Below are 24678 nucleotides of genomic sequence, written 5' to 3'. Positions count from 1 at the left end.
TATCTCTTTATCTAGCAGTCATGCGGATGTGTCTCCCCTCTTCTTCAGTCAGCTTTAGAGCTGACACCTTTAATTTCTCTGGCATTCTAGTTACTTGGAGATAGGTTGAGAATATGTATGTCCTCATAGCTCTTTGGATACTTGTGACCAATTAGAAGTCATGGTTTTTGTGGGTACACCTCTGTTAAACCCACCCGAGATTAACTCGGTTTTATTTTTTTTAAATTTTGCTCGAGGACTAGCAAATAATAAGTTTGGGGGTATTTGATAGACACATTTTTGTGTCTAATTTGATCTCAATACTATATATTGTTGGCACTCGATTTTGTACTAATTTTGTTATTTTATGTATTTGTAGGTATTTTTTTGGAAATAAATATTTTTGGAAAATTCGGCTCGAAAAGTTGATTTTGGCACCCGAAGGACACGTGTTATTCAGACTCCCAAGTTTGGATAAGGGGTAACCTAATTACTAAGGGGCACCCCCAGGTCACCCCCAAGGCATCTGATATTCGCACCCCAGTCCAGGATAAGGGGCACCTTCTTCAACAATTTGTAAACTAAAAATTGGCGGGAAACGAAGAACAGTTCTGCATGATGTTTGATCGAGAAAATGAAGAGGTTGGAATGCGATTCAATCGCTGAAAATTGGCATTAAGATGTGATATGACATAGGGAAGACATTGTGGGCATCGAATTTGATCGACTTTGGCTGGAAAGCTCGTTTTAATTCACGATCTCAAAACGGAGCAACGTGAACTGAACACGAGCTCAATCGTGTTTCTGCTATGCATGGAGTGATGTGGAGGCGCGGGAAAGCTTCTGAGGCGTGGAGAAGCTGATTAGGAGCGTGCAGGGAGTGAGTTAACGTGTGGAGAATCTAAATTTGGTAATTATTCCTATTTCTGGGCAGCGAGCAATTAGAGGATTAATGGGAAATTATACGCATTGATGTTAGTATTTTTGGGCTCCAAAACACTATAAATACTAGCCTAATTGGTCAAAAAGAGGTTGGCAAGTGATTGGGAGAGAGTTAGAGCCGAGAGAATCAAAAGAAGAGGTCGACAGGCGAAGAAGTTCTGCTGCTGCTCAGCCAAGAACACGAAGAACATTAGACGGTAAGGGAAAGTCGTTGAAAAGTGTCGCTTAATTGCGACAATTTCCAATTCCTTTCTCGCGACTTAGTAATAGCGCTTACAGCATTTCAATTGTGTCGTTCTTCCTTGATGCTTCCTGCGTGTCGCAACGGACGGTCTTAAATCGATTTTCTTATTATTTCATCAATTGTAATCAAATTTTGAGCGTTAATAAAATCTTTTGAGATGTATTACACCATGATGAGCTAAACCCAATCCCAGGGGTGACGGAGGAAGCCATTAACACAATATTTATGTGGTAATTGTTATTTATTTAATTTTTGCAATATTTTTATATGATTAATTGCATTGAAAAAATGATTTAAATGGTTTTTATTAATCAATTGTATTTTCTCTTGATAATGCATGCTTAGTTTTATACTCTTGATGCATTATGCTTGCGACTAACATTTGATATTTTCGAAATCTGCTTTTGGCAATTATTAAGAATCAAATCAATTGTTTAATTTGCATAATTAAAAATTAAATAACATTACATAAATATTGTTGAATGGTGGAATCTTCACCTCTATTTTTCTCCATAAAAATTCACATCACTTTGTTTAATTTTGTTACATTTCTAAGTTTTAAAAAAAAAAAATCTATCTTCACAAGTTCGAAAAGAACTCCCTTTTACCACTATCTACAACAACTTTTGAAAATACATCATATAAGAACAAAATAAAACTTGTGCATGATAGAAATATCTTAAGAAAGTCATTTTCTCCAGGTCAAAAAGTTCTTCTGTATGATACCCGCTTGCATCTTTTCCCTGGGAATTTACGTTCTCGGTGGACGGGTCCTTTTATTGTCCGCACCGTCTTTCCTCATGGAGCTGTTAAGATCGAGATACCAGATGGTAGTAGTTCTTCGAAGGTTAACGGTCAGAGATTGAAACCCTTTTTAGAGCCCTTTCCTACAGGTGATATTGAGGAGGTCCCTCTGGAGGACCCTGTTTACCCTTGATTGACCATCGAGGCGATTGTATGTTGTATATTAGTTATTGATTTCTCTCTTCACCCAGGTACTATCTTCCCGACTTCTCTCTTTACTAATTCCTCATGTTACTTTACTGTTTGGTATTGCTCTTTCATTAGAAACATTGAGGACAATGTTAGATTTAAGTTTGGGGGTGGGGAAGAAACTTTTTGTTAGCTTTTAATTGCAATAAATAAACTCCAGAACCTAGAAATTTATTCTTATTAAGGTTAGCACTAACCAATCAAAGTGGATGGGAACATCTTGGTTGTAGGAGTTGAGGAACCAATCTGATTAGATGGAAACATCTAAAGAGTTTATTCATAAAAGCACAAAGCTGAGGTGTTAGAATTAAAAAAAAAACATGGTAGTTTCGCAATATCTCGTTGAATCCTAATCCTTCTATTTTTATTTTTTTTAAGTGATTTGGTGGGGCACACGATTGTTGTTACATTTGCTAGGGTAGAATAGAGTGATTGAGATGCACGAAAAAAAAAAAATGAGACCAGACCATTAGACCAACCAGAATAAATTCAATAAAGTCGACCACTGGTGCCCTTGTATATGCCAGTTGTGTTGACCTAGAGTTAGGTTTATCGACCACTGGTCCCCTTGTATATGCCAGTTATGTTGATATTAGTCAGACCGGTATCTCAGTCCATTAGGATAGGTTCACCTTGGCAGAGGCCTTCAGACAAATATGGGAAACACGGTTCACTTTTAACCATCTTTTTAATATTTCCATGTGATTGGTTGACTCCGGTTACGATGTCTAGAAACTATCTGAGTAGAGCTCTGTCACTTATATATGAATTATAGTATGCTGAGTGCAAACTCGTGTACAACAATTGGAAATTCGCATCAGAGTACTTCCTCCTATAGTCAATGTTTGTATACCAACCAAGGAGATTCTTTAGTGCCTTCCAAGGTTCTGCGTAGATAGCTAGGGTCTGGAGTAATAGTTTTATGGGTACACCTCTGGTAAACCCTCCGGAGACAACACTCCGCCACTAGGGTCACCTAGCGGTTTAACGGCTTGTTGCACGTGCTAAGTGTAGTCATTTTATATTAGATTTGCTCGAGGACTAGCAAATAATAAGTTTGGGGGTATTTGATAGGCACATTTTTATGTCTGAATTGTCTTCAGTGTCTCTATTGCTAGTGCTTGATTTTGTACTTATTATGGTGTGTTTTATGTTTGTGTAGGTGTTTTCGGAGAAATACACTTGTGTGGAAAAAGTTGCTCAAAAAGTGCTATTTGGACCCCTGGAGGACATTTGCTCTACGGACCCCAGATTTGGCTAAGGGACACCCAAGGTTATGCGTAGCCCAAATTCATCCTCAGCACCCAAATTTGCCCTCAACACCCATCTGCTATTCGCACCCCAGAAATGGATAGGGGCACTTAATCTTCAACATTTCAAAAATAAAAATGGCGGGAAAAATATTCACTTCACTGGCAGAATTTCGATCGAATGTTTGGAGGAGTTTCTGTGTGATTCAATCGCTGAAACTTCATGGGTAGTTTTGATATGTCCTAACAGAGCTAGTATGGGTGTTTGTTTCGATCAAATTTGGCTGGATAACTTGGTTTAATCCAAACATGGAGTTGGAAGAAAAACAGGAGCTTGCACGAGTTGTGAGGAATTTAAACGTGTACTACACGTGCTTGGAAGAATTGATCGATATTCTGGAGCGTGAAGAAGGTATATAAGGAAAGAAATACAGCTGCAGACGCGTAGGAAAATGATTTTTGGGAAAAATATATTTTTCGAGAATAAAAGAAATAATTGGATTAAATAAAGAGATTTTGGGAGATTCAATGTCGCAATGATGTATAAATAGGTTCCTAGGATCACATAGAACGGGTACGGAGAGTTTGGGGTCGAGAGGAGAGCTCAGGAGGCGTGAATCAAGAGCTTTCAGAACTCTGTTTCTGCTTCTGCACCAAGAACACGAAGAACAAAAGACCACCAGAGGAAGTCGTTTATGCTACAGTGACAACGACAGCCACACGAGGGTCGCAGAGATACAACAACAACAGCTCTTTTTATCGTTCTTTGTAATAGTGTTTTGCAACAATTATAAACGTTGCAAACACCCGATTTTCATTATTTTATCTCCATTTCATCTTTGTAAACAAATTTTGAGCATGAATCAATATTTTGAGCAAGTTTACACAATGATGAGCTAAACCCATCCTCTGGGGCGACGGAGGAAGCTATTTCGCCAATGAAATGTGGTAATCTCTATTTTATTTAATTTATGCAATTATTATATGATTATTTGCCTTGATAAATAAATATATAAAATGGTTTTTGTTAAACAATTATTATTTTAATTGATGGAGCATGCTAGCCTAGGGTTTTGATGTCCCATACTTTCGATTTACAATTGTTATTTCTAAAAAATCAACTTTTGCAATATTAAGAATCAATTTGAATGAAGGATTTGCATAATTATAATTAGAGAATATAAATCACTTTGATATTGGTAATTAGTGGAATCCATAGCCCCAGTTTTCTCCATATTTTTCATATCACTTTTATTTAAGTTTCCTATAATTTTTATTTAAAATTAAGTCTAAAATCTGCTTTCACAAGTCTTGAACGAATCTTATTACTACAACAACTTTGAAAACACATCATGACCTTCAAACTTTAGATTAAACTAAAACATAAAATAACACATTACATCATAAACATCACCTTCTAGATTAAACTAAAACATAAAACAACACATTACATCAACTGAGCAGTACCTTCCAACTCTTGATTAAACTAAAGCATTAAATGACACATTACATCAACTTCCAAGCTATCTTAGCTTGAAAAGAAATAACACAAACACCAGAAATTTTGTTAACAAGGAAACCGCAAATGCAGAAAAACCCCGGGACTGGTCCAGATTTGAACACCACACTGTATTAAGCCGCTACAGACACTAACCTACTCCAAGTTAACTTCAGACTGGAATGTAGTTGAGCCCTAACCAATCACACACTGATCAAGGTACAGTCGCGTTCCTTACGCCTCTAGAACCACGACGGATTCTGCGCACTTGATTCCCTTAGCTGATCTCACCCATAACTAAGAGTTGTTACGACCCAAAATCGAAGACTTGATAAACCAATATGTCTCACACAAAAAGGTCTATTGAATATATAAATTTGTCTCCCACAGATACACCTATGCGTTTTGTTACGTCTTTTGATAAATCAAGGTGAACAAGAACCAATTGATATACCAGACTTATATTCCCGAAGAACAACCTAGAAATATCAATCACCTCACAATAATCTTAATTGTATGGTAGCGAAACAAGATATTGTATAATCACAAACGATGAGACGAAGATGTTTGTGACTACTATTTATCTTGCCTATCAGAGATTAAATATCGAGCAAATCTTAGAGAATATTGTACTCAATCACGATAAAAAACAGCAAGATCAACACGCAACTACAGAGAAAATAGTTGGGTCTGGCTTCACAATCCCAATGAAGTCTTCAAGTCGTTAACCTACATGGTTTCAAATAAACCTAAGGTTAAAGGAGAATCGACTCTAGTCACAACTAGTATCAAACATGAGGTGTGGGGATTAGGTGTCCCAGTTTCTAGTGTTCTTCCTCATATAGTCTTCAAATCAGAGTTTGCAATCAATGTTACCTTGGTAACAAAGCATTCAATATTCATCGTTAGATAAAAACCGTTAGATCGAACTTAGATTGTTACGCACAAACGAAAAGTGACTTCATTTAGATATGAGTAACCGTACCTAAACGTGTATACCTTTGTTGTATCAATAATAGTTAACTGAAGATAGCCATATGAACACTTTCATATCAACCGTATTCATCTTAACCATAACTAGTTCAAATGACTTAAATGAAACTAGTTTTAGAGTTGTTCAGTTGTTTATATTCTCATAGAAGTATACAAGACACAATTGAAGCAAAATCGATTTTGATTCACTCGAATCAATTCATGAACATTATAGCCACGATTTGCAAAAGATTGCATTCCTTATTATATAAATGTATTAGTTCATGAACAAACCGATTTTAGAACATAACCTACTTAAGTATGCAAACGGGTACGCATACCTAAGTGGTCGGACTAAGTTTTGGTTCGCCAGTATACAAACGGGTACGTATACCTTCCAAACTCAGTTGAATTTCCGGAACTTGAAACTCACGGAAGTACGCATACTAAGTTCCCGTACTTTCATTAACCAATCAGTATGCATACGGGTATGCATACTATGGTTCTCGAACTTGGAATAACTTGCAACAATTAGCATACAAGTACACATACTGTGTTATATCCAATCATGGTTAATTGTTCTAAACTCCCATTTCAATTATTGAAACATTCTTAGAAGACGATAATAGCTGTCTCACAGAAATTATTAGCTTCAAAGCAATTTTATAGTGATTGAATGATCAATACAAAACATTCTGAGTCTACATCAAATGACTGCCTCACACAAATCATGTAAGATGTTACAAGGCGATTTTCACATGATCATATTTTGGCTTTCGTCAAGAATATAAGATGAACTTGGTTAAAGCGAAAGCTTACCAACACATATTTCGAGAAATATGTAAGCGAGTTAAACTCAGCTCGAAATATCAAATGTGTATAATCGAAGTCTATATAGCTATACGACTTTGTCTCAAATAGGAGATAGAGTAGATAGAATTTTGAGTGATAGATGAGTTCAAGTCACCACATACCTTTTGTTGATGAAGTTCCATAAGCTCCTCTTAGTAGTTGTTCGTCTTTAATCGATGAACGTCGTGAAGTCTAATGCTCAACTACACTTTTTATCCTAATCCGAGTCTGAGCTATAAGTAGACTATAAATCAAAACTTATAGTTTTGGTAACTAAACTTGACGAACAAGCTTGATATAGCAACGCTTGCGAGTTCAACCGAGCAGTAGCTATAAGTAGACTACAAATTAACTTTGTATCTCCTCATCCAAATGCTTGATTTCCTTGGTTCTTCAATATTACTCGAAAAGTTGTTGAACGTGTTTAACTCAACATCATAGTTGTTGAAGATCGGTAGCTATAAAAATATATAAAAACAAGATGTTTTCGTATTATTATACAGTGTTATAGTATTATTACGCAACATCGAAGTCCAATTGTATCACAACTTTGACAACAATACTATGGTGATATGTAACAATCCCATCAAAGTCCAATTATATTATATGATGTGATTTCAAGTCGAATTTCTCACATGCTTACGTGAAACCCTGATCAGAGTTTCATCTAAATAGAGAGACTCAAACAACTGGGAAATTAATACATATCTATTTGAAATCATAATTAAATGCTTTTCAATATTTCGGTTTGGTATCACCTTGAGCATTAAGGAATATCTTTGAAAAATTAATGATAAGAGTCATGTACATGTTCAAATAATGTCAACATCTAAAAGCTTCTCATCTTAGCAAACCCTAATTTTCAATTCACACACAACCATGAAGAAATGTGTGAACTTTGGAAACTCGGTTTTGTTAGAGCATTGCTCGGTCGAACTCGCAAGCGTTGCTATCTCAAGCTTGTTTTTCAAGTTTAGTTGCCAAAACTATAAGTGTTGATTTCTAGTCTACTTATAGCTAAGTCTCGGATTGGGATAAAAAGTGTAGTCGAGCATTAGACTTCACGACATTCATCAATTGAATATGAAGAACTACTAAGGGGAGCCTGTGGAACTTCATCAACAAAAGGTATGTGGAGACTTGAACTCATGTATCACTCAAAAGTCTATCTACTTTATCTCCTATTTGAGACAAAAGTCATATACTATAGCTATATAGACTTCAATTATGCACATTTGATATTTCGAGCTGAGTTTAACTCGCTTACTTATTTCTCGAAATATGTGTTGGTAAGATGTCGCTTTAACCAAGTTCATCTTATATATATTCTTGACGAAAGTCAAAAGATTATCATGTGGAAATCGCCTTGTAACGTCTTACATGATTTGTGTGAGACAGTCATTTGATGTAGACTCTGAATGTTTCGTATTGATCACTTGAAAATTGCTTTGAAGCTAATAGTTTGTGTGAGACAGCTATTGTCGTCTTCCAAGAATGTTTCAATGGTTGAAATGAGAGTTTAGAACAATTGGATATAAGCATAGTATGCGTACTTTTATATGTGTAGTCCAAGTCCGAACCATAGTATGCATACCCGTATGCGTACTGGTTGGTTAAGAGAAAGTCCGAAAACCTTGTACGCATACCGGTACGCATACTGGCGTGAGGTTCAGCTCCGGGAATTTCTGCTGAGTTTGGAAGGTATGCGTACCCGTTCGCGTACTGGCGAACCCAAACTTAGACCGGGTACTTAGGTATGCGTACCCGTATGCATACACGAGTAAGTTAAGTTCTAAAATCGGTTTGTTCATGAACTAATACATTTATATATTAAGGAATGCAATCTTTTGCAAACCGTGGCTATAATGTTCATGACTTAATTCGAGTGAATCAAAATCGATTTTGCTTCAATTGTGTCTTGTATACTTCTATGAGAATATAAACAATTGAACAACTTTATAACCAGTTCCATTTGAGTCATTTGAACTGGTTATGGTTAAGATGAATGAGGTTGATATGCTTCCATTGTGTCTTGTATACTTCTATGAGAATATAAACAATTGAACAACTCCAGAACTAGTTTCATTTGAGTCATTTGAACTAGTTATAGTTAAGATGAATGAAGTTGATATGAAAGTGTTCATATGGATAACTTCGGTTAACTATTGTTGAGCCAACAAAGGTGTACACGTATAGGTACGGTTACTCATATCTAAATGAAGTCACTTTTCATTTGTGTGTAACAAGCTAAGTTTGATCTAAAGGTTGAAAGATATTAACTTGAGTCTAATCAGGTTTTCATCTAACAGTAAGTATTGAATGCTTTGTTACCAAGGTAACATTGATTGCAAACTCTGATTTGAAGACTATATAAAGGAAAATTCTAGCAACTGGGAAACCTAATCCCCACACCTCCTGTGTGATAGTAGTTGCGACTAGAGTCGATTCTCCTTTAACCTTAGGTTTTTCATGAAACCTTGTAGGTTAACGACTTGAAGACTTCATTGGGATTGTGAAGCCATACCCAACTATTTTCTCTGTAGCTGCGTGTTCTGATCTTGTTGTTTTCTATCGTGATTGAGTACTATATTCTCTAAGATTTGATCGAGATTTAATCACCGATAGGTAAGATAAAAAGTAGTCACAAACATCTTCGTCTCATCGTTTGTGATTCCACAATATCTTGTTTCACTACCATACGATTAAGATTATTGTGAGGTGATTGATATTTCTAGGATGTTCTTCGGGAATATTAGTCTGGTATATCAATTGGTTCATGTTCACCTTGATTTATCAAAACACGGAACCAAACTCATAGGTATATCTGTGGGAGACAAATTTATCTATTCAATAGAATTTTTATGTTGAGACAGATTGGTTTATCAAGTCTTCGACTTTGGGTCGTAGAAACTCTTAGTTGTGGGTGAGATCATCTAAGGGAATCAAGTGTGTAGAATCCGGCATGGTTCTAGAGGTGTAAGGAACGCGACTGTACCTTGATCAGTGTGAGATTGGTTAGGGCTCAACTACATTCCAGTCTGAAGTTGACTTGGAGTAGGCTAGTGTTTGTAGAGGCTTAATACAATGTGGTGTTCAAATATGGACTAGGTTCCGGGGTTTTTCTTCATTTTCGGTTTCCTCGTTAACAAAACTTCTAGTGTTTGTGTTATTTCTTTTCCGCATTATATTTGTTTATATAATTGAAATATCACAGGTTGTGCGCAAGTTCAATAAATTGCGAATCCCACCTTTCGTTGTTGATTAAATTGATTGACACATGGATATTGGTTTTTGATACAGTCCAAGTTATTTCTTATATTCAACCGGGCTCGCAAATTCCTATTTGTTTGATTGCAGATTGAATTGAGAAATTGAGATATAACTCTTTGATATACTTTTCTTAAGATTGAGTCTGACTGCCTAGTTGATTATCTTGAAAGTATATTGGAGTTAGTCCATACATATGCTAAACAAAATATTGGGTGTGTTTGTTAGACCCCCGCTTTTTCACTTTTGCTCTTGGAACTGGTTATACCATGACTCAGAATATCAGTTGTAACCGGCTATACCATGCTTCCCAAGATTGGTTGTGATCGGTTACACCATGCTTCCCAATGTAGTTTGTGACCGATTACACCTTTCTTCCCAATATAGCTTGTGACAGACTAAACCTTGCTTCCCAATATAGCTTGTGATGGTTACACCTTGCTTCCCAATGTGTCTTGTGACGGGTTACACCTTGCTTCCCGAAACTAGTTAGGATCGGTTATACCTTGTCACACAATATAGGCTATGACGGGTTATACCTTAATTCTCAACATAAATCAAGTTCAGTTATACCTTGTCATCTTGTATTGGTCATCCAAATGATATTTAATAAAGAACCATACAACACACTTATGATTTCCCTTTTGAAATTCAAAAGATAAGTGTTATACTTCGTAATATAATATAATTCCTTGACACTGTGGTCATGATGATATGACCAAGTCTAATCACTAGAGTATTATATATCAGCGTTGCATGTTATGTTCTCAATATAAAGCGACTAGAAAGATACGTTAGGAATTGAAACAAGTCAAGTCAGTATTACTAACCTCAAGTGGAAGGATGATGTCTTTGTTGCAGTCGTTACTTCTTCACTTTCTTTAGGTCTTCAAAGTAATACTTGTACGTCCCAACATTCCTAGACTTTTTAGTCTAACCTAAACAAAGTTGACTCTTGTAAATAATCAAGCGACTCTAAATGAGTTTTGATACTAAAATATGACAACCAAACTTGACATACCAATGCTTGGTGGGTTCAACCGAGCTATGCTCTAACAGGATCCTTTAAAAACATGGGTAACCTTAGATATTCGACACACCAAAATAGTTTATTTTCTCTACAGCTCATGTAAATACTAAAGGTTGTTTGTTTGGAAACCCATTAAAAAAAAACTTCAGAACTACAATGGATGCTTTTGATTCTGCGAAATATTTGGTAATCATGAAAATTTAGGTGACCCAAGGCTCGCCTGGAGGAGTTAGACGAGGTTGGATAACAGATTCAACCTTATGGAAACGTGTATACATGGCACTATTACAAAAAAGATTTTGGAAATGCTCGGGAAAGAATGATGTAAAACATAAAGGATAGGTATGGGGTTATCCAAGAAGCAACACAATTATTTTATGCCTTGCAAGCTGACGCCGCAACCAGTACCCAAGATCTAGAAGTAATAACAATTGAAACAATCATGAGTATTTAATCTATATATATATATATATATATATATATACATTAAAACGAAATGGATCTAATGTTTAATATTGTAGGAGTTAATGGAAAAAAAATGAAGTTTTGTCAAGTAAAGGGTGTGGAATTTCCCCACGATGAGGTTTTTTGAATTTCCTAACAGAGCTTAAAAGAATTCCTGATGACACGAGATTTCCTGTTGACGCCTATGAGTTTTATGATTAAGGATTACCCATTGATAGCGGATTTACTTTTACATACAAATATTGATATTCTTGTGGGTACTTGTGATAGGTTTTATGGGCATAACTTTTTGCAAACCTGATGAGAAAAAACTCGTCCGTTGGGGTCACCTACCTGTTTAAAGGCTTGATGCACATGCTAAGTACATCTGCATTGCCTGCGAAAATGAGATAATTAACTGCCGTATTATAATGTGGAAAAGAAATAATTGAAATTTTCTTTATATAATTGAAATATAACAGGTTGTGCGTAAGTTCAATCAATTGTGAATCCAACCTTTGGTTGTTGAATAAATTTATTGACACTTGGATATTGGTTTTTGATACCGTGCAAGTTATTCTTATATTCAATCGGGCTCGCAAATTCCTATTTGTTTGATTGCAGATTGAATTGAGAAATAGAGATATGACTCTTGGATATACTTTTCTCAAGATTGACTCTGACTGTCTAGTTGATTTCTCTTTAAAGTATATTGAAGTTAGTCCATACAGATTGCTAAGCGAAATATTGGGTGTGGTTGTTAGACCCCTGATTTTTCAATTCTTACTATATCAGGTGAGTATTTTTCAAACTCGAACAAATTTCCCCAGTTTCGGTTTTGAACAAACTTCACATATTTGTTTTCTGAAACATCTGAATCAAATCTCTTTTCAACAGTGAAATGGACTTCTTTTAATGCTTGATATCTCTCAAAACATGTACTATCCACAAAGTTTGTAAGTACATGTTTGTCTTTGATCAAGTGAGGGTACATGACTTTCTCAATATCACCAAAAGGAATATATGGATTCAATTTCAGGTTGCCGGTTTCAGGCGTTTTTTTTCTTGATTTCCTTTTCCCATATTTTCATGTTTTGAAGGAACATGAAAAACCCCAATTTCTGTTCCAAACAACTTCTCCCAAGATGTTTGTGAAAACACCACAAAATAATCTTCTTTTATAAGGAGTGAAGATAATGATTTTCGAAAATAACTAGTTTTAGGAAATCCTTCCAAAATCGGAAACCTTGATTTGTGGTTGATTCCCAAGCTAGCTTAGATTGAATCTTAAGCGACCTTTAATATTGAAAGTCTTTAAATAGAGAGACTCAAACAACTGGGAAATTCAATCCCTTACCCCTTCGTGTGATAGTTATTTCTAGAGTCGTCCTCTATTAACCTAGGTTTTCTCTATGAATTATAATTGGGTTAACGACTTAAAGACTTCACTTAGAGATTCGTGAAGCCAAGACCGACTATCTCTTACCTTGATAGTTCGCATATCCTGATTTTGGTTTTATGTTATACAGGTTTTCATAATCTCTTTCAGGCAAGCTATATATTAATCACAAAGTTTCTTCGTCTCAGACTTTGTGATTCCTCAAAATAGATATATGATAACAATTCACAATTGAATCGTCTAAGATTGTTCTTATGAGGTGAATAATAATCTAGGCTTCTCTTCGGGAGTCATAAGTTCCGTATTTTGAGGTTTACTAGCATTATTTATTGCAAAGAGATTTCCTCACCTTGATCTCACAATCCACATGAAGATACGCTTATCTATTAGAGGCATATTGGTATCTAAGGTATTCACTTAGGCTGAAAAACTCTTAGGCTCTAAAAGACGTTAGCTAAGGGAATCAATTGCGTAGAATCTTGCGAAATTCAAGAGATACAAGGAGCGATATTGTAAATGAATCACTTGGAAGGTAGATCCAATCTCAATCATATTCCAGTATGAAGTTCTGATAGTAAGATAATGTCTGTAGCGACTTAATACAATTCAATTTTCAAATTTGAACAAGGTTATGGGGTTTTTCTGCAGTTGCGGTTTCTTCGTCAACAAAACTTATGGTGTCTTGTGTTTTTTCCTTTTCCGTATTATTTTGCTTATCTTTATAATATGATTATCACAAGTAGTACACTATATCAATCATGGTTATATAATCCATATTGATTGTGAACGATTAAAAGAACTTGTTCTTATAAAATTCATATCTTGAAAGCTAGATAACGAGTTTCACACTTGACAGACTTCTTAAAAGGTATTATCAGTTCTAACAGTCGACCAACATTTGAATCACTATTATTACCATCTCTTGGACACCATTCCATTATATTATATACGCATGTTCCATCCATTATCATTTACTAGTTGTCTTATCTTGTCAGCTCCAATCTTTTGATCCCCTGAATTCCAAATGTGCATCCTACCTTGGAATGTGCAGGGGATCGGTTATCATATCACCATGAATCACTTGTCACATCTTCCAGACTCCAAATTCTAAATTTTATGAGAATACCTTATTGGATCGCATGGATATCTTATGTAAGTTTATTCATTTAACAATCAATTTGGACACCGTTGAAGATGTTGAGACCCTCATTCCAAAATATGTTTAGAAAATGGACAAAAGCCATATGTAACCCAGGTTTACTACAGAACATGCTGCCAAAACAAAAGAGTAACAGTCTGAAAAATCAAGTTGTAATGAACGTTTTCTCTGAAAACCATATCTTATTAAACCTACATCGAACGCACCATATCCTTAATCAACTCCATATTTGTCAACATGAAAACTAGTTCACGATCTTGCTTTGATATTTAAGCAATCCAACATGTTTCATCATTATAAATATAAGACTCTCTGCAACCAAGAACTTCAATCTCGACATGTTGTGTCCTAGTTGCTATTAGTCGTCCTTTAAAGACCTAGGTTTTTTTGGAAAACATAATTAGATTACAAATGTGAAGTCTTCATTAAGGGATTCGTGAGGCCCGATCATGTTATCTTTTACCTGATAGATCTTGATATTCGAACATTTACACCATTTTCCTTGATTAATAACAAAATTTCGCAATGGCTTTCCCGCCGTTGCGAGGCAAAAACTTTACAACACTTTTTTGTCGTTTCAAACCTGTAACATTTCAAATAGTTACGAGTCGCAACAGATTGGAGTTTCACATGTGCGACTCGTAAGTGTGGCAGGCTGCCCGCACTTTCAAAAATCCCAAAATTATTTATCTAAAGTGTGACCTCATTTTCTTTCTATTCTCGACCTCAACCTTATTTTCTCCGAACTGAACCAGAGACGGAAAAGAGAAACCTCTTTCTCTTCTTTTTCCTAACTAAACTAAGAAGTCCCCGAGAGCTCTGCATATCTTCTTCTTCATCGCTACTAAAAAACCCCCTGAAAGCTCTAGCATCTTGCCCTGGTTTCCTGCTTCTCTTTTTCCTCTTCAACTGCCGCAACTCAAACTCAAAATTTCTTCTTATATTTAACTCTGCTTAAGAAATCAGAGCCTGTATAACAGTGATCTGTAGAACACTTTTCAATTGCATGCAGTTGATTCTCGTGATTTTGTATGAGGTATCTTCCAATTATTGATAGCGATTTGGGGATTTTTCTTAATTTGTCTCAGCAATTTTGTATTTCCCTAGATTTGAAAATTTAGGGTTTCGATTGACTTATCATTTTTAATGTAAAATTTATCAGCATCTGAATCTCTATTATTTGTTGATTAACGTATATTTTCTCTGCAGAAACTGATTAATGAAAGTTCAATTGAAGAAGTTGTTGAAAATTGAAGGATTTCCACCAAAAGTTAGGGCAAAAAATAACACTTTGCTGTAATTTTATCTTACAACTTCGATTTCGGTAATGTTTTTCTTTAGTCGATTTCTTCTTCATTCAATTGTTAAATAGAAACCTTTATTTGGTTGTTCATTTCTGGATGTGGGTTGTGATTTTGGTTCAATTGTTAAATTTCTTGAAGATATTGAAACTTAAGGAGTTTAGAGATAACTCCCATAGTCTCACACCAATCTCTCCCCTTCGCTTCAATTTGGTTAAATGAGTAATTTTGCTTTCTCAATTTTGCTCTCTATGATTGTCCACTACCAGGTTTTGAGGGGAGCTTTAAAGGGCTTTGATGTGACAAATTTCTGGTAGCTTCCTCTGTTTGATCACATTGCCATATGCCTCTGTTTTGGTGCTTCCTATTATGAGGTTATTAATCTTGTCACTAAGAAAACCAAGTAGTATTCATCCAATCCGTAACCTATGGTTTTTTTCTCTCACTAATTTGACTTACATAGGTTGCTAAAATTTGAATTTCATATCGTCTGTTTGTTGGTACTATAAGCTAGCTTTCAATTGTTGTAGGTTCAATTAGCTGTTGTGCGTACTTTTCAATTTATTGCAGTTGGTCCTCATGATTTATTGGACTGTGAAGCTTCTCTTTGTCCTGATAGCTAAGTAACATAATTGACATACAAATTTATCCGTGTTCCTTTCTTGAAATTCAATCTTTTTGATGTGCTTTCATTGGCTCACACGCATCTCATGACTTGTGCTTCAACTCTGCAATTTAGTTATGCTCGGCTTGTTTACTGTATCAAGTCACTTTTGGTGATGCCGCCAATTCAACAACCCACAGAATAAGAGCTCTGGTTGGCGTATGGTTTTAGATAATTAAGCTTTAGGAGATTTTTGTATCTTTTCTACTGCCTGCCACTTTTATTCATATATGTTCGTTTACACTGTGTACAAGATGATCATTTTGACTATACGCTGTCATGACAATCTCTCTTATGTTTGCAGAGCTCAAATATTAGGTTTGGATGTATCACATCGTAGAGCTCATCACTTGTCATTTTTTTTTTGGCCTGTTTTATGAAGCTGTATTAATACATTCGATGGAAACTATCCAAAACCTAGCCCTAATCCTCCTAGACAGCACGAACCATTTTTAGATCTGAAACTCTTTAATCATATGAAACGCTGACCCTCGATCTATACTCCCTTGTCCCTCACTGCTTGTCAATCTATAACTCAAATTCATCCTTCTCCCACAAAGTCTAAAACTAACCATTGACGGACTGATTTTTCATGTAGTTAACTTCCCTTATTTTTATCAGTTGTTCTTCGGGTAGGGAAAAATTTGTTTCTAATTACTATTTTGTCGTTTTTATATTTCAGTATACGAAGAAACAGCTGGTTCGACTGTCAATGACCCTGTTTTAGAGAGTTCACAACGCATGCTAGAACAGATTCCCTTTCAATTGCCAGGCAAACCAAGATTGATTTTGCTGCTGGGATAGGTATTTGATAAAAGCTTGATTATTTGTTAAATTTTTTTAACTTCGGCACTATGTCGTTACCATTGTGATTCATTGCCTTTGCTTGGCTTCCCTTCTCATCATATAAAATGTTATAGATAAATCATTCATGACAAATTTTATTTTTGTGTGTACGTCTAAGCGCGTTTCTGCATTTAGCCTTTATTTCTTTCCATTGATCATTGTCATTTTCTCTTTGTATCGGTCAATATTAATTTGTATTCAAACAGTGTTGTTTCATAAAAAAGTTCTTACCAAACATTTTTTGAATATAGAAGAGAGAGAACAGATATGTAAAACAACTATTGAAATATAAACCAAACAGGCTCTAAATTTTATAAGTATCTATATTTACTTTTGTTTACATTCTTCAGAAAGCCTTCGCACCTATAGAAAGTTGGGTAGCGGAACCAAAAGAAGATCATGTCTTCTCACGAAGAAGTATCTGAAGCTAGTGAAGGGCACTTAGAACCCGAGGAAGATGAAGATGAAGATGTTGATTTTAATCCATTTCTTAGTGAAGCCCATTCACCTGAAGCGTCTTCAAGCTTAAGTTCTGAAGATGAAGAAGATTTAGGCACAGATTTGGTGGACAATGCTGAAACTTCTGCTTTCGAAGAAACTGATTTTCCTTTAAACTTAACTGATAGAGCGCATTACATTGATAGGGACTCAGAAAATGAAGAGGTTCTGATGCAAAACCAAGATTATTCCAACAGTATAGAATTAGGAGATGCTACTACTGGTAATTCCAAGAAGAGGAAATTAGCCTCAGATTTGGTAGATGAAATCGAGTCTATGCATCTAGCAGTGAGCAGTAGTTCAAAAGATGCTTACCCTGTGGAGAACAGCTTGAGAGTTGGAAACACTTACGTCCGGATGAATGATGGAGAATCGCCAAATTCAAAAATTTTTGATGAAGAGGATGCCATTTGCAGGCGTACTAGGGCTCGCTACTCATTAGCTAGTTCTACTCTTGAAGAGTTAGAGACCTTTCTTCAGGAAACTGATGATGATGACGACCTTCAGAATAAAGACGATGAACAAGAATATCGTAAATTTCTTGCAGGTGTGTTGCAAGGTGGAGATGATGAAGGTGGGAGAGATCAAGAGAATGCTGTTATCGAGGATGACGATGAAGAAAATGATGCGGATTTTGAGATTGAAATTGAAGAGGCACTGGATAGTGACCTTGATGAAAGCATGCAGGATAAGAGGCAAACTGAAAAATATGCGGTGGGAGGTCGTCGACCTATAACCAGACAAAATAGAAGCCAAAAAGTATCGGCTCAAGATAAGAAGATGGGACAGGCCAATAGGCCATTGCGTCCTTTATTGCCCACAGTTTCAATGCCACAGTTCACACCTTTTCCTCGTCATGGCGGACAAGGTTTTATACCTGGTACCTCTTATCAGGGTTTATCCTCGTCGCACCATACCATTCAAGTGAATGGATTTTCTCCGCATCAAATAGGGCAGTTACATTGTTTGATACATGAGCATGTACAACTTCTTGTTCAGGTATTTTCTCTCTGTGTTTTTGATCCATCGCATCAACACATTGCTAATGAAGTTAGTGGAATGATTTCTCAATTGGTTAGACGACGTGATGAAGTTTCATCATGGAAAGTAGTTCCATATCCTGGAAACTGCTTCCTACCTCCATGCACTCAACCATCAGTTTCAGATAGGCCTTCAGATGGAAGAAGTTATGAGCACGATCAATCCAGCAATGTGAATGCCCTAAGTTCTGCTGAGGATTTTGTATGGCAGCCTCTTACAACTGGTCCTGTAACGTCCATTCTTGATGTGGCTCCACTTCGTTTAGTTGGGGGCTATATGGTTGATATTGCTGAAGGTAAGTATCTGTACCCACTGTTTCCGCCAATTCATATTTGAATGATCAAAGATATCCATAACACCAATCATTTAAAAGGTTACTATGTGTTTTGACCTTTTTACAGTTTTTTTTCTTATTTGGTTTTACAGTTGCGAAAGAGAATCGACAGCGTTTTACCAAATCCGCAAACATTGATGCTCTCGAAAAAGAACCTCTGTTTCCCCTTCCTAGTTTTCTTTCAGCAGCTGAAAGTAATAGAGGAGTTTTGGGAGGTTGCTCTTCTGGTAATCGTCTACCTAAGAAGACATTGGCTGCTTCAATTGTAGAATCTTCCAAGAAACAACCAGTTTCCCTTGTCCCGAAGGAAATAGCTAAGTTAGTACAGCGATTTTATCCACTATTCAATTCAGCATTATTTCCACATAGGCCGCCTCCATCATCTGTTGTGAATCGGGTGCTCTTCACTGACAATGAAGATGAGTAAGTTGCTTGCTTCTTATGTTTTTTTGTTGATTTCTTCTCCAGTTGATTCTTGAATATGCGAACTTAATATTGGATGATCAACTGAATTAGATTCTGGTTTTGTCTATTTTTTTGGGGGATCTATTGCTTTTTTCTGTAGACTGTAGTAGGTGGTACCATTGGTCAGTATATCTGATTCATGCCATTCTTTTACTCACTTTGTGGGGTTGTTTGTGGTCTACTTTATCTGTTTTTTCCTTTATTATTACTTTTTTTAACTTGGCTGATGGCCCATGTAAAAGGTTGTCACGTGGTCTACTGTATCTCATCTCTCAAAAAAGAGAGATTATATACTGCATATTGTAGTCTTCACGTAGCCTCTTTCCCGTGTTTCAGCTTAAATGATAGTTACAATTTTTATTTATCAAATATTCCCATCGTTTGAGAAATCTGACATTCTGAATATGATAAATGAAGATCCAAATGTATAGATCAAACTGGGACGATTTGTTTCCATCACCATTGAACAAAAATGATGCTAATCTGGAAAAAAATTTCCTCCTTATTTATATGTATTGAGACTTGAGAGCTGTAACTTTGACATCCGTAGACGGGGTTTCGAGGAAAAGATCAATCTTGTCATGATCTGGTTTCTCTGGTAGTAATAAGCCCTGTGGCTAAGTGCCTTTTGAACATTTAACTTTTCAATGTTTAATTTGAGTATGGAATAGCAGACCAATTTGTCCTGGTTGATATCAATATTATAGAGTGCAAAATCTTTGGCTGATACCATTTGCCAATGCAGATTACTGGCACTTGGAATGATGGAATACAACACGGACTGGAAGGCAATTCAGCAGCGCTTTCTTCCTTGTAAATACAAGCATCAGGTTATTCGTACACAATATATTTGATGACTTGTTTTTGTAAATATAAATACTTGTATTTTTTCTCTAAGATACTGAATGTTAACTAGAAATCAGCAAATGGTTATTGATAATTTTAGGCGTGTAAATTGTAACAGGAGAGAATGTATCCTAAATTTGAGTAAATCACCGTTTACTTTGTTGCAGATCTTTGTCAGACAGAAAAATCGCTGCTCTTCCAAAGCACCTGATAATTCAATAAAGGTACATACCAAGACTTTGCTTTATACAAGATTATGAGACAGTGGACATGCATATTTTAATCTTAACTGGTGTTCAGAGTAGGTAGGATCACAAGTTATGCACCTATATGTTGCATACATTTCTAGAAATATCATTACTTGTCTGCTAGCTAATAATGTATTTATAAGGTAAGTAGTCTCTGATGGTACATTTTTACTGTGTGACAAGGGTACATTACATTATTCATAAGTTTCTCATGTCCTACACTGGAAATGGCAGTGGGTACTGTAGTCTCTGTTACTCTCTAGGGTTTCACAAAAAACTAAGGAAAGTTGATGAACTTGAAGAAGGACAAATATATTTAACTTTCTATGAGTGACTCTTCCACCAATTCTGCTTAATCCCATATATGGCTTCTTTTACATGAAGCACAACTATTTTTTTCTTCTCCATGCTCCAGCTGTTTGGTTCTCAGGACATGTTCAATACCCTATAACTGGGTTTGCCATGTCGAGGTTGTTTTTTAAGACACCTGTACTGGTCTTGGTTTCCGATTAATTTTCTTAATTATTTCTTACAGGCAGTGCGAAGAATGAAGACTTCTCCTTTGACTGCAGAAGAGAAGGCACGCATTGATGAGGTGATAAGATAGGGTTTTGCCTGCTGTATTTCTCATGTGTAATATTTTATACTTATTTATTTTTATTTACACAGGACCAGCATGTGGTGCATGACTATTTAACTTATATGCATTTTAAATTATTTTAGGGGCTCGGTGTCTTTAAGCTCGACTGGATGTCTGTTTGGAAATTTATTGTCCCTCATAGGGATCCATCCTTGCTACCCCGACAATGGCGAATTGCTAGTGGAACCCAGAAATCGTATAAATCAGAAGGAGCTAAAAAAGAAAAGAGGCGATTATATTCACAAGAAAGACGAAAAAGTATCGCTGCAGCAGGTTCAGCCAATCTGGGAACTGTGACAGAGAAAGAGGTTAGTAGCTAAAAAACCATGCAAAACTTTCAGTTAGTTATGTTTTGAATTTTGATCATAAAGCTGACCGAACATACATTTGTGCACCAACATCAAAAGTGGGTGATTGCGAAAACCATCTAGAACCGAGAGACATATTCCATGCAGAATACTAACTTCTCCGAATCTAATAAAAACCGTATGTTTACTAGTCTCAGGTCCTAGCCAACTAGGAAGAAATGAAGCATTTTCAAAGAGAAGAAACTCACCATGAGAATCCCTAAATTATCACCTCCCCTTTCTGTAACTTAGTCATCAGAAACTTTCCGACCAGCAGTCTGAGTGCTTCCGAAAACAATATACTAAGCAGATGGCTCAGTCGTATATGCTAATTTCTATGGACATGACATCCCCCACCAGAAATCTCGTTAGTGTTGCATCATCTGCACGGTGTTCAATTAGTTTGTTTAAGCAATTATAAGTCTTCAGTATGTTGTTTATTGTATTTGTAATCTTTTCACGCGGGGTTGCAAGATTTACGTTGAGTTGTTTCTTGATCTTGTGATGTTGTGATGCAGGGTCATGTGGCTGATAATGTTGATCAAGAGAATAGAACTGGAAATGATGACATGGAAGATGAAGATGAAGCCTACGTACATGAAGCCTTTTTGGCAGATTGGAGACCTACAGATTCTAGGATTGCTCCATCAAATCCTTCTGGAAAAGAATACCAGTCTGGTGGTGAAAATCATTCTGGTCACCCGTTCTCTGGATCTCATTCTGTACATGACTATGCGAATGGATTATTTGCTGCTCCGAACAACTCTCTACAATCACAGAATGTATCTCATGTTGCTCATATGAGATACAGTCCAGCGTGCGCCATGGGTCCCAACCAGCATGCTGCTGATTGGATTTCTAAATCTTCCAGAAGTCAAGTCAAATTGAAACCTTATCGAGCTCGTAGAAAGAAAACTACGCAGTTAGTCCAGTTAGCACCTAGCTTACCTCCCGTAAACCTTCCTGCATCTGTCCATGTCATCTCCCAATCGGCTTTCAAAACTTATTGCGGACCATCTCATTCAACCAGAGTTCCTTCTTCTAGTAATGTAGGAACAGAAGATCTTGCTCCTGCGCGAATGTTGGGGACTTCCAGTGCTGGAAATCCTCAGAAGAGAAATACTCCCGCCTGTTTGCAAGGTCCAAGATTTGATATGAATTCAGTTGCCATGGAGGAAAAAGGTTCTGAATCAGATCTGCAGATGCACCCATTGCTGTTTCAGGGTTCTGAAGACAACCACTCTTCTTACTGTCAGACAAATTACAGTACAAGTTCCAGTACTTTCAGTTTCTTACCAGGAAACCATCTTCAGTCAAATCTTAATTTTCCCTCGACTTCTCAGCGCGCGGGTTCTCTAGTTAATCAGTTTTATACATCTCTGGGGTTAGGAGAAACACCTTCCACCACATCCACAATTGATTTTCATCCACTCTTGCAAAGACCAGATATCGTTAATAAAGACTCGGTTAACTTGTCTGGTAACTTATCATTTGATTTTAAATCATTTGGAGGTAATCATTCCCAAGTCAAAAATTCTTCTGGTTCTGTTCATATCAGTAATTCTGAACCGGCCAGCCTTACTGGGAACACAAACGAAATAGATTTGGAAATTCACTTAAGTTCTACACCGAGGAAGGTTAAAGACATGGGAATTAGAAATGAGAAAGAGAATAGTGTAAGTGCTTGTGTTGTGGCTCTAGATAGCAACTGCTTAGGTGAAGAATCACTTCCAGAAATAGTCATGGAACAAGAAGAGTTGAGTGACTCTGAGGAAGAAATTGGTGAAGATGTAGAATTCGAACGCGAGGAAATTGCTGATTCTGAAGATGATGATCCGAACTCTGCACAGCTTGTGGAGACAACAACTAAGGTATGCGTCTTCCTTCCTTCCATCCCACATTCATTATATTATGCACGTATAAGTTTAGCTTGTGTCCCTTGCAAATGAACCTAGCTCCCGCTGACATAATAACTATATGGTAGAAAATATCATGGTTCCTGCAACTTTTGTATTAGAAAAGTTTATGTTGGCTCTTGAAACCCGCTTCACTCTTTGGTTGTCAGTAACACGCTTCTGGTCCTGTTTTATTAATAAAGCTGTTCATCCAGAAAGCAAATTTGACAAGGCAGGCAGACATAAACCTATTGAACAACTGTTTGTAGTTGTATAGGTGGAATGGAATCGGAACAGTTTCAGTTTAGGTGAACAACCTCAGGGGTCCAGTGTTGGCAGGATAAACAATCCATAACTATAGATAATTGAAATTAATTCTCTTGGCTACAATGACCTTTTTACTACCCCAGAAGAAACCCACTTTATTAGCGAATGCATTATTTTCCTTGATTCAGTCCTGCAATCCTGATCCGAATCTATCGTCAACATTTAATCTCTACATGTTCTGATAATCTGCAAGGTTGCACTAGAAATATCAGCTCTACGTGTAATACATAGAAACAGATAACCAAAATTGAGTTCACACATTTCTTAAAACTTATGTATATGTATAATGAGTAGTTGTATGTTCATCGCTAAATTTCAAATTGTCCATGAACTTCATCTTTCTAACCAGAATTTCTGAAATTGTAATAGGAGGTCCAAGTAATTGCGGGTAAGGAATTTGGTATGAATAAGAAGAGCAGTGCGTTTAGATCTTGGGGTAGTTCACATGTAAGTAGTTCACATATAACCCATATAGGATCTCTTTCGAATTCAGAACAGAAATTTGTAGGACATCAAAATGACCGGGATCAAGCTAGTAAGAGTTTCTCAGCTCAGCCTAGACGTACCAGGTTGAGCAAGCGGATTGCAAAAGGTGTTGCAGTGCAAGAGATTCCTCTGCTTGGTGCTGAATTCGCGAGATGTGTTTCTCCTCAAAGAAAACCTAGGAAAAATGTGCGGAAAAATGTGCGGAAAAATGGCAAATCAGGACGGTGTCTTGCAAACAATAGTTTGGCTCCATTTTGTCTCGAGGAGTCTTCTTCACAAAAAGATGGTGATTACAGAAAAGTTACGGATACGAGTTTTGTTCGACCAACACCTCTTAAAGCAGGCTGGAAAGCCGTAATGGGGCTTGAAGTGGAAGAACCCAGGCTTCGGTTGTAGAAATTCTTTGTTGTTTCTTACTCTTTTGCTGTAAATATGATTCCTTCATTTGAATGAAATTTATTTTGCATATATATATACATGTTTCATATTGAATGTCACGTTTTAAGTAAGAGCAGATGTCCTCCCTTAGATTTGTATTTTTGTTTTCTCAGCAAAATTCACTAATGAAAAGGAAAATATCACCGATATAGGGCGTCTTGAAGTAGAAAACTTGGATTTCTTCGGCTTTCAAATATATCCCTTTTCTTATTTAACATTTTCCTTTTTAGAAACGTACAAAAAAGACGGAAAACCACCTAGAAATGGATGTAG

The 24678-nt window shown here is 36.4% G+C and overlaps 1 protein-coding gene across 3 annotated transcripts; it reads left to right on the top strand.

Annotated features, from left to right (window-relative positions):
- Positions 1–14749: 14749 nt before the first annotated feature.
- LOC113271571 lies at positions 14750–24459 on the top strand. Of its 3 annotated transcripts, none has more exons than XM_026521466.1 (12): positions 14750–15065; positions 15239–15353; positions 15600–15643; positions 16677–16798; positions 17191–18674; positions 18806–19136; positions 19924–20008; positions 20192–20248; positions 20808–20867; positions 20996–21220; positions 21778–23130; positions 23851–24459. In XM_026521466.1, the coding sequence occupies exons 5-12, from the start codon at positions 17240–17242 to the stop codon at positions 24361–24363; spliced, it is 4059 nt and encodes a 1352-aa protein (XP_026377251.1). In that variant the 5' UTR covers positions 14750–15065; positions 15239–15353; positions 15600–15643; positions 16677–16798; positions 17191–17239; the 3' UTR covers positions 24364–24459. The 3 variants fall into 3 exon arrangements, with proteins under 3 accessions (XP_026377251.1, XP_026377250.1, XP_026377252.1); XM_026521465.1 differs by having other exon boundaries at positions 15600–15704; XM_026521467.1 differs by lacking the exon at positions 15600–15643.
- The last annotated feature ends 219 nt before the right edge of the window (positions 24460–24678 follow it).

This window comes from Papaver somniferum, chromosome 4, assembly GCF_003573695.1.
Source record: "Papaver somniferum cultivar HN1 chromosome 4, ASM357369v1, whole genome shotgun sequence".
Taxonomy (NCBI): domain Eukaryota; kingdom Viridiplantae; phylum Streptophyta; class Magnoliopsida; order Ranunculales; family Papaveraceae; genus Papaver; species Papaver somniferum.
The sequence above is the reverse complement of the archived record's forward strand: the minus strand, read 5'-3'. Positions and strand labels throughout refer to the sequence as shown.

Excerpts from the sequence above, each read along its gene's own strand:
- LOC113271571 (XM_026521467.1), top strand. The coding sequence starts at position 17,240 with ATGTCTTCTCACGAAGAAGTATCTGAAGCTAGTGAAGGGCACTTAGAA. Across the intron at positions 20,249-20,807 it reads CACCTGATAATTCAATAAAG|GCAGTGCGAAGAATGAAGAC; the intron begins GTACATACCAAG and ends TATTTCTTACAG. Across the intron at positions 20,868-20,995 it reads AGAAGGCACGCATTGATGAG|GGGCTCGGTGTCTTTAAGCT; the intron begins GTGATAAGATAG and ends AAATTATTTTAG.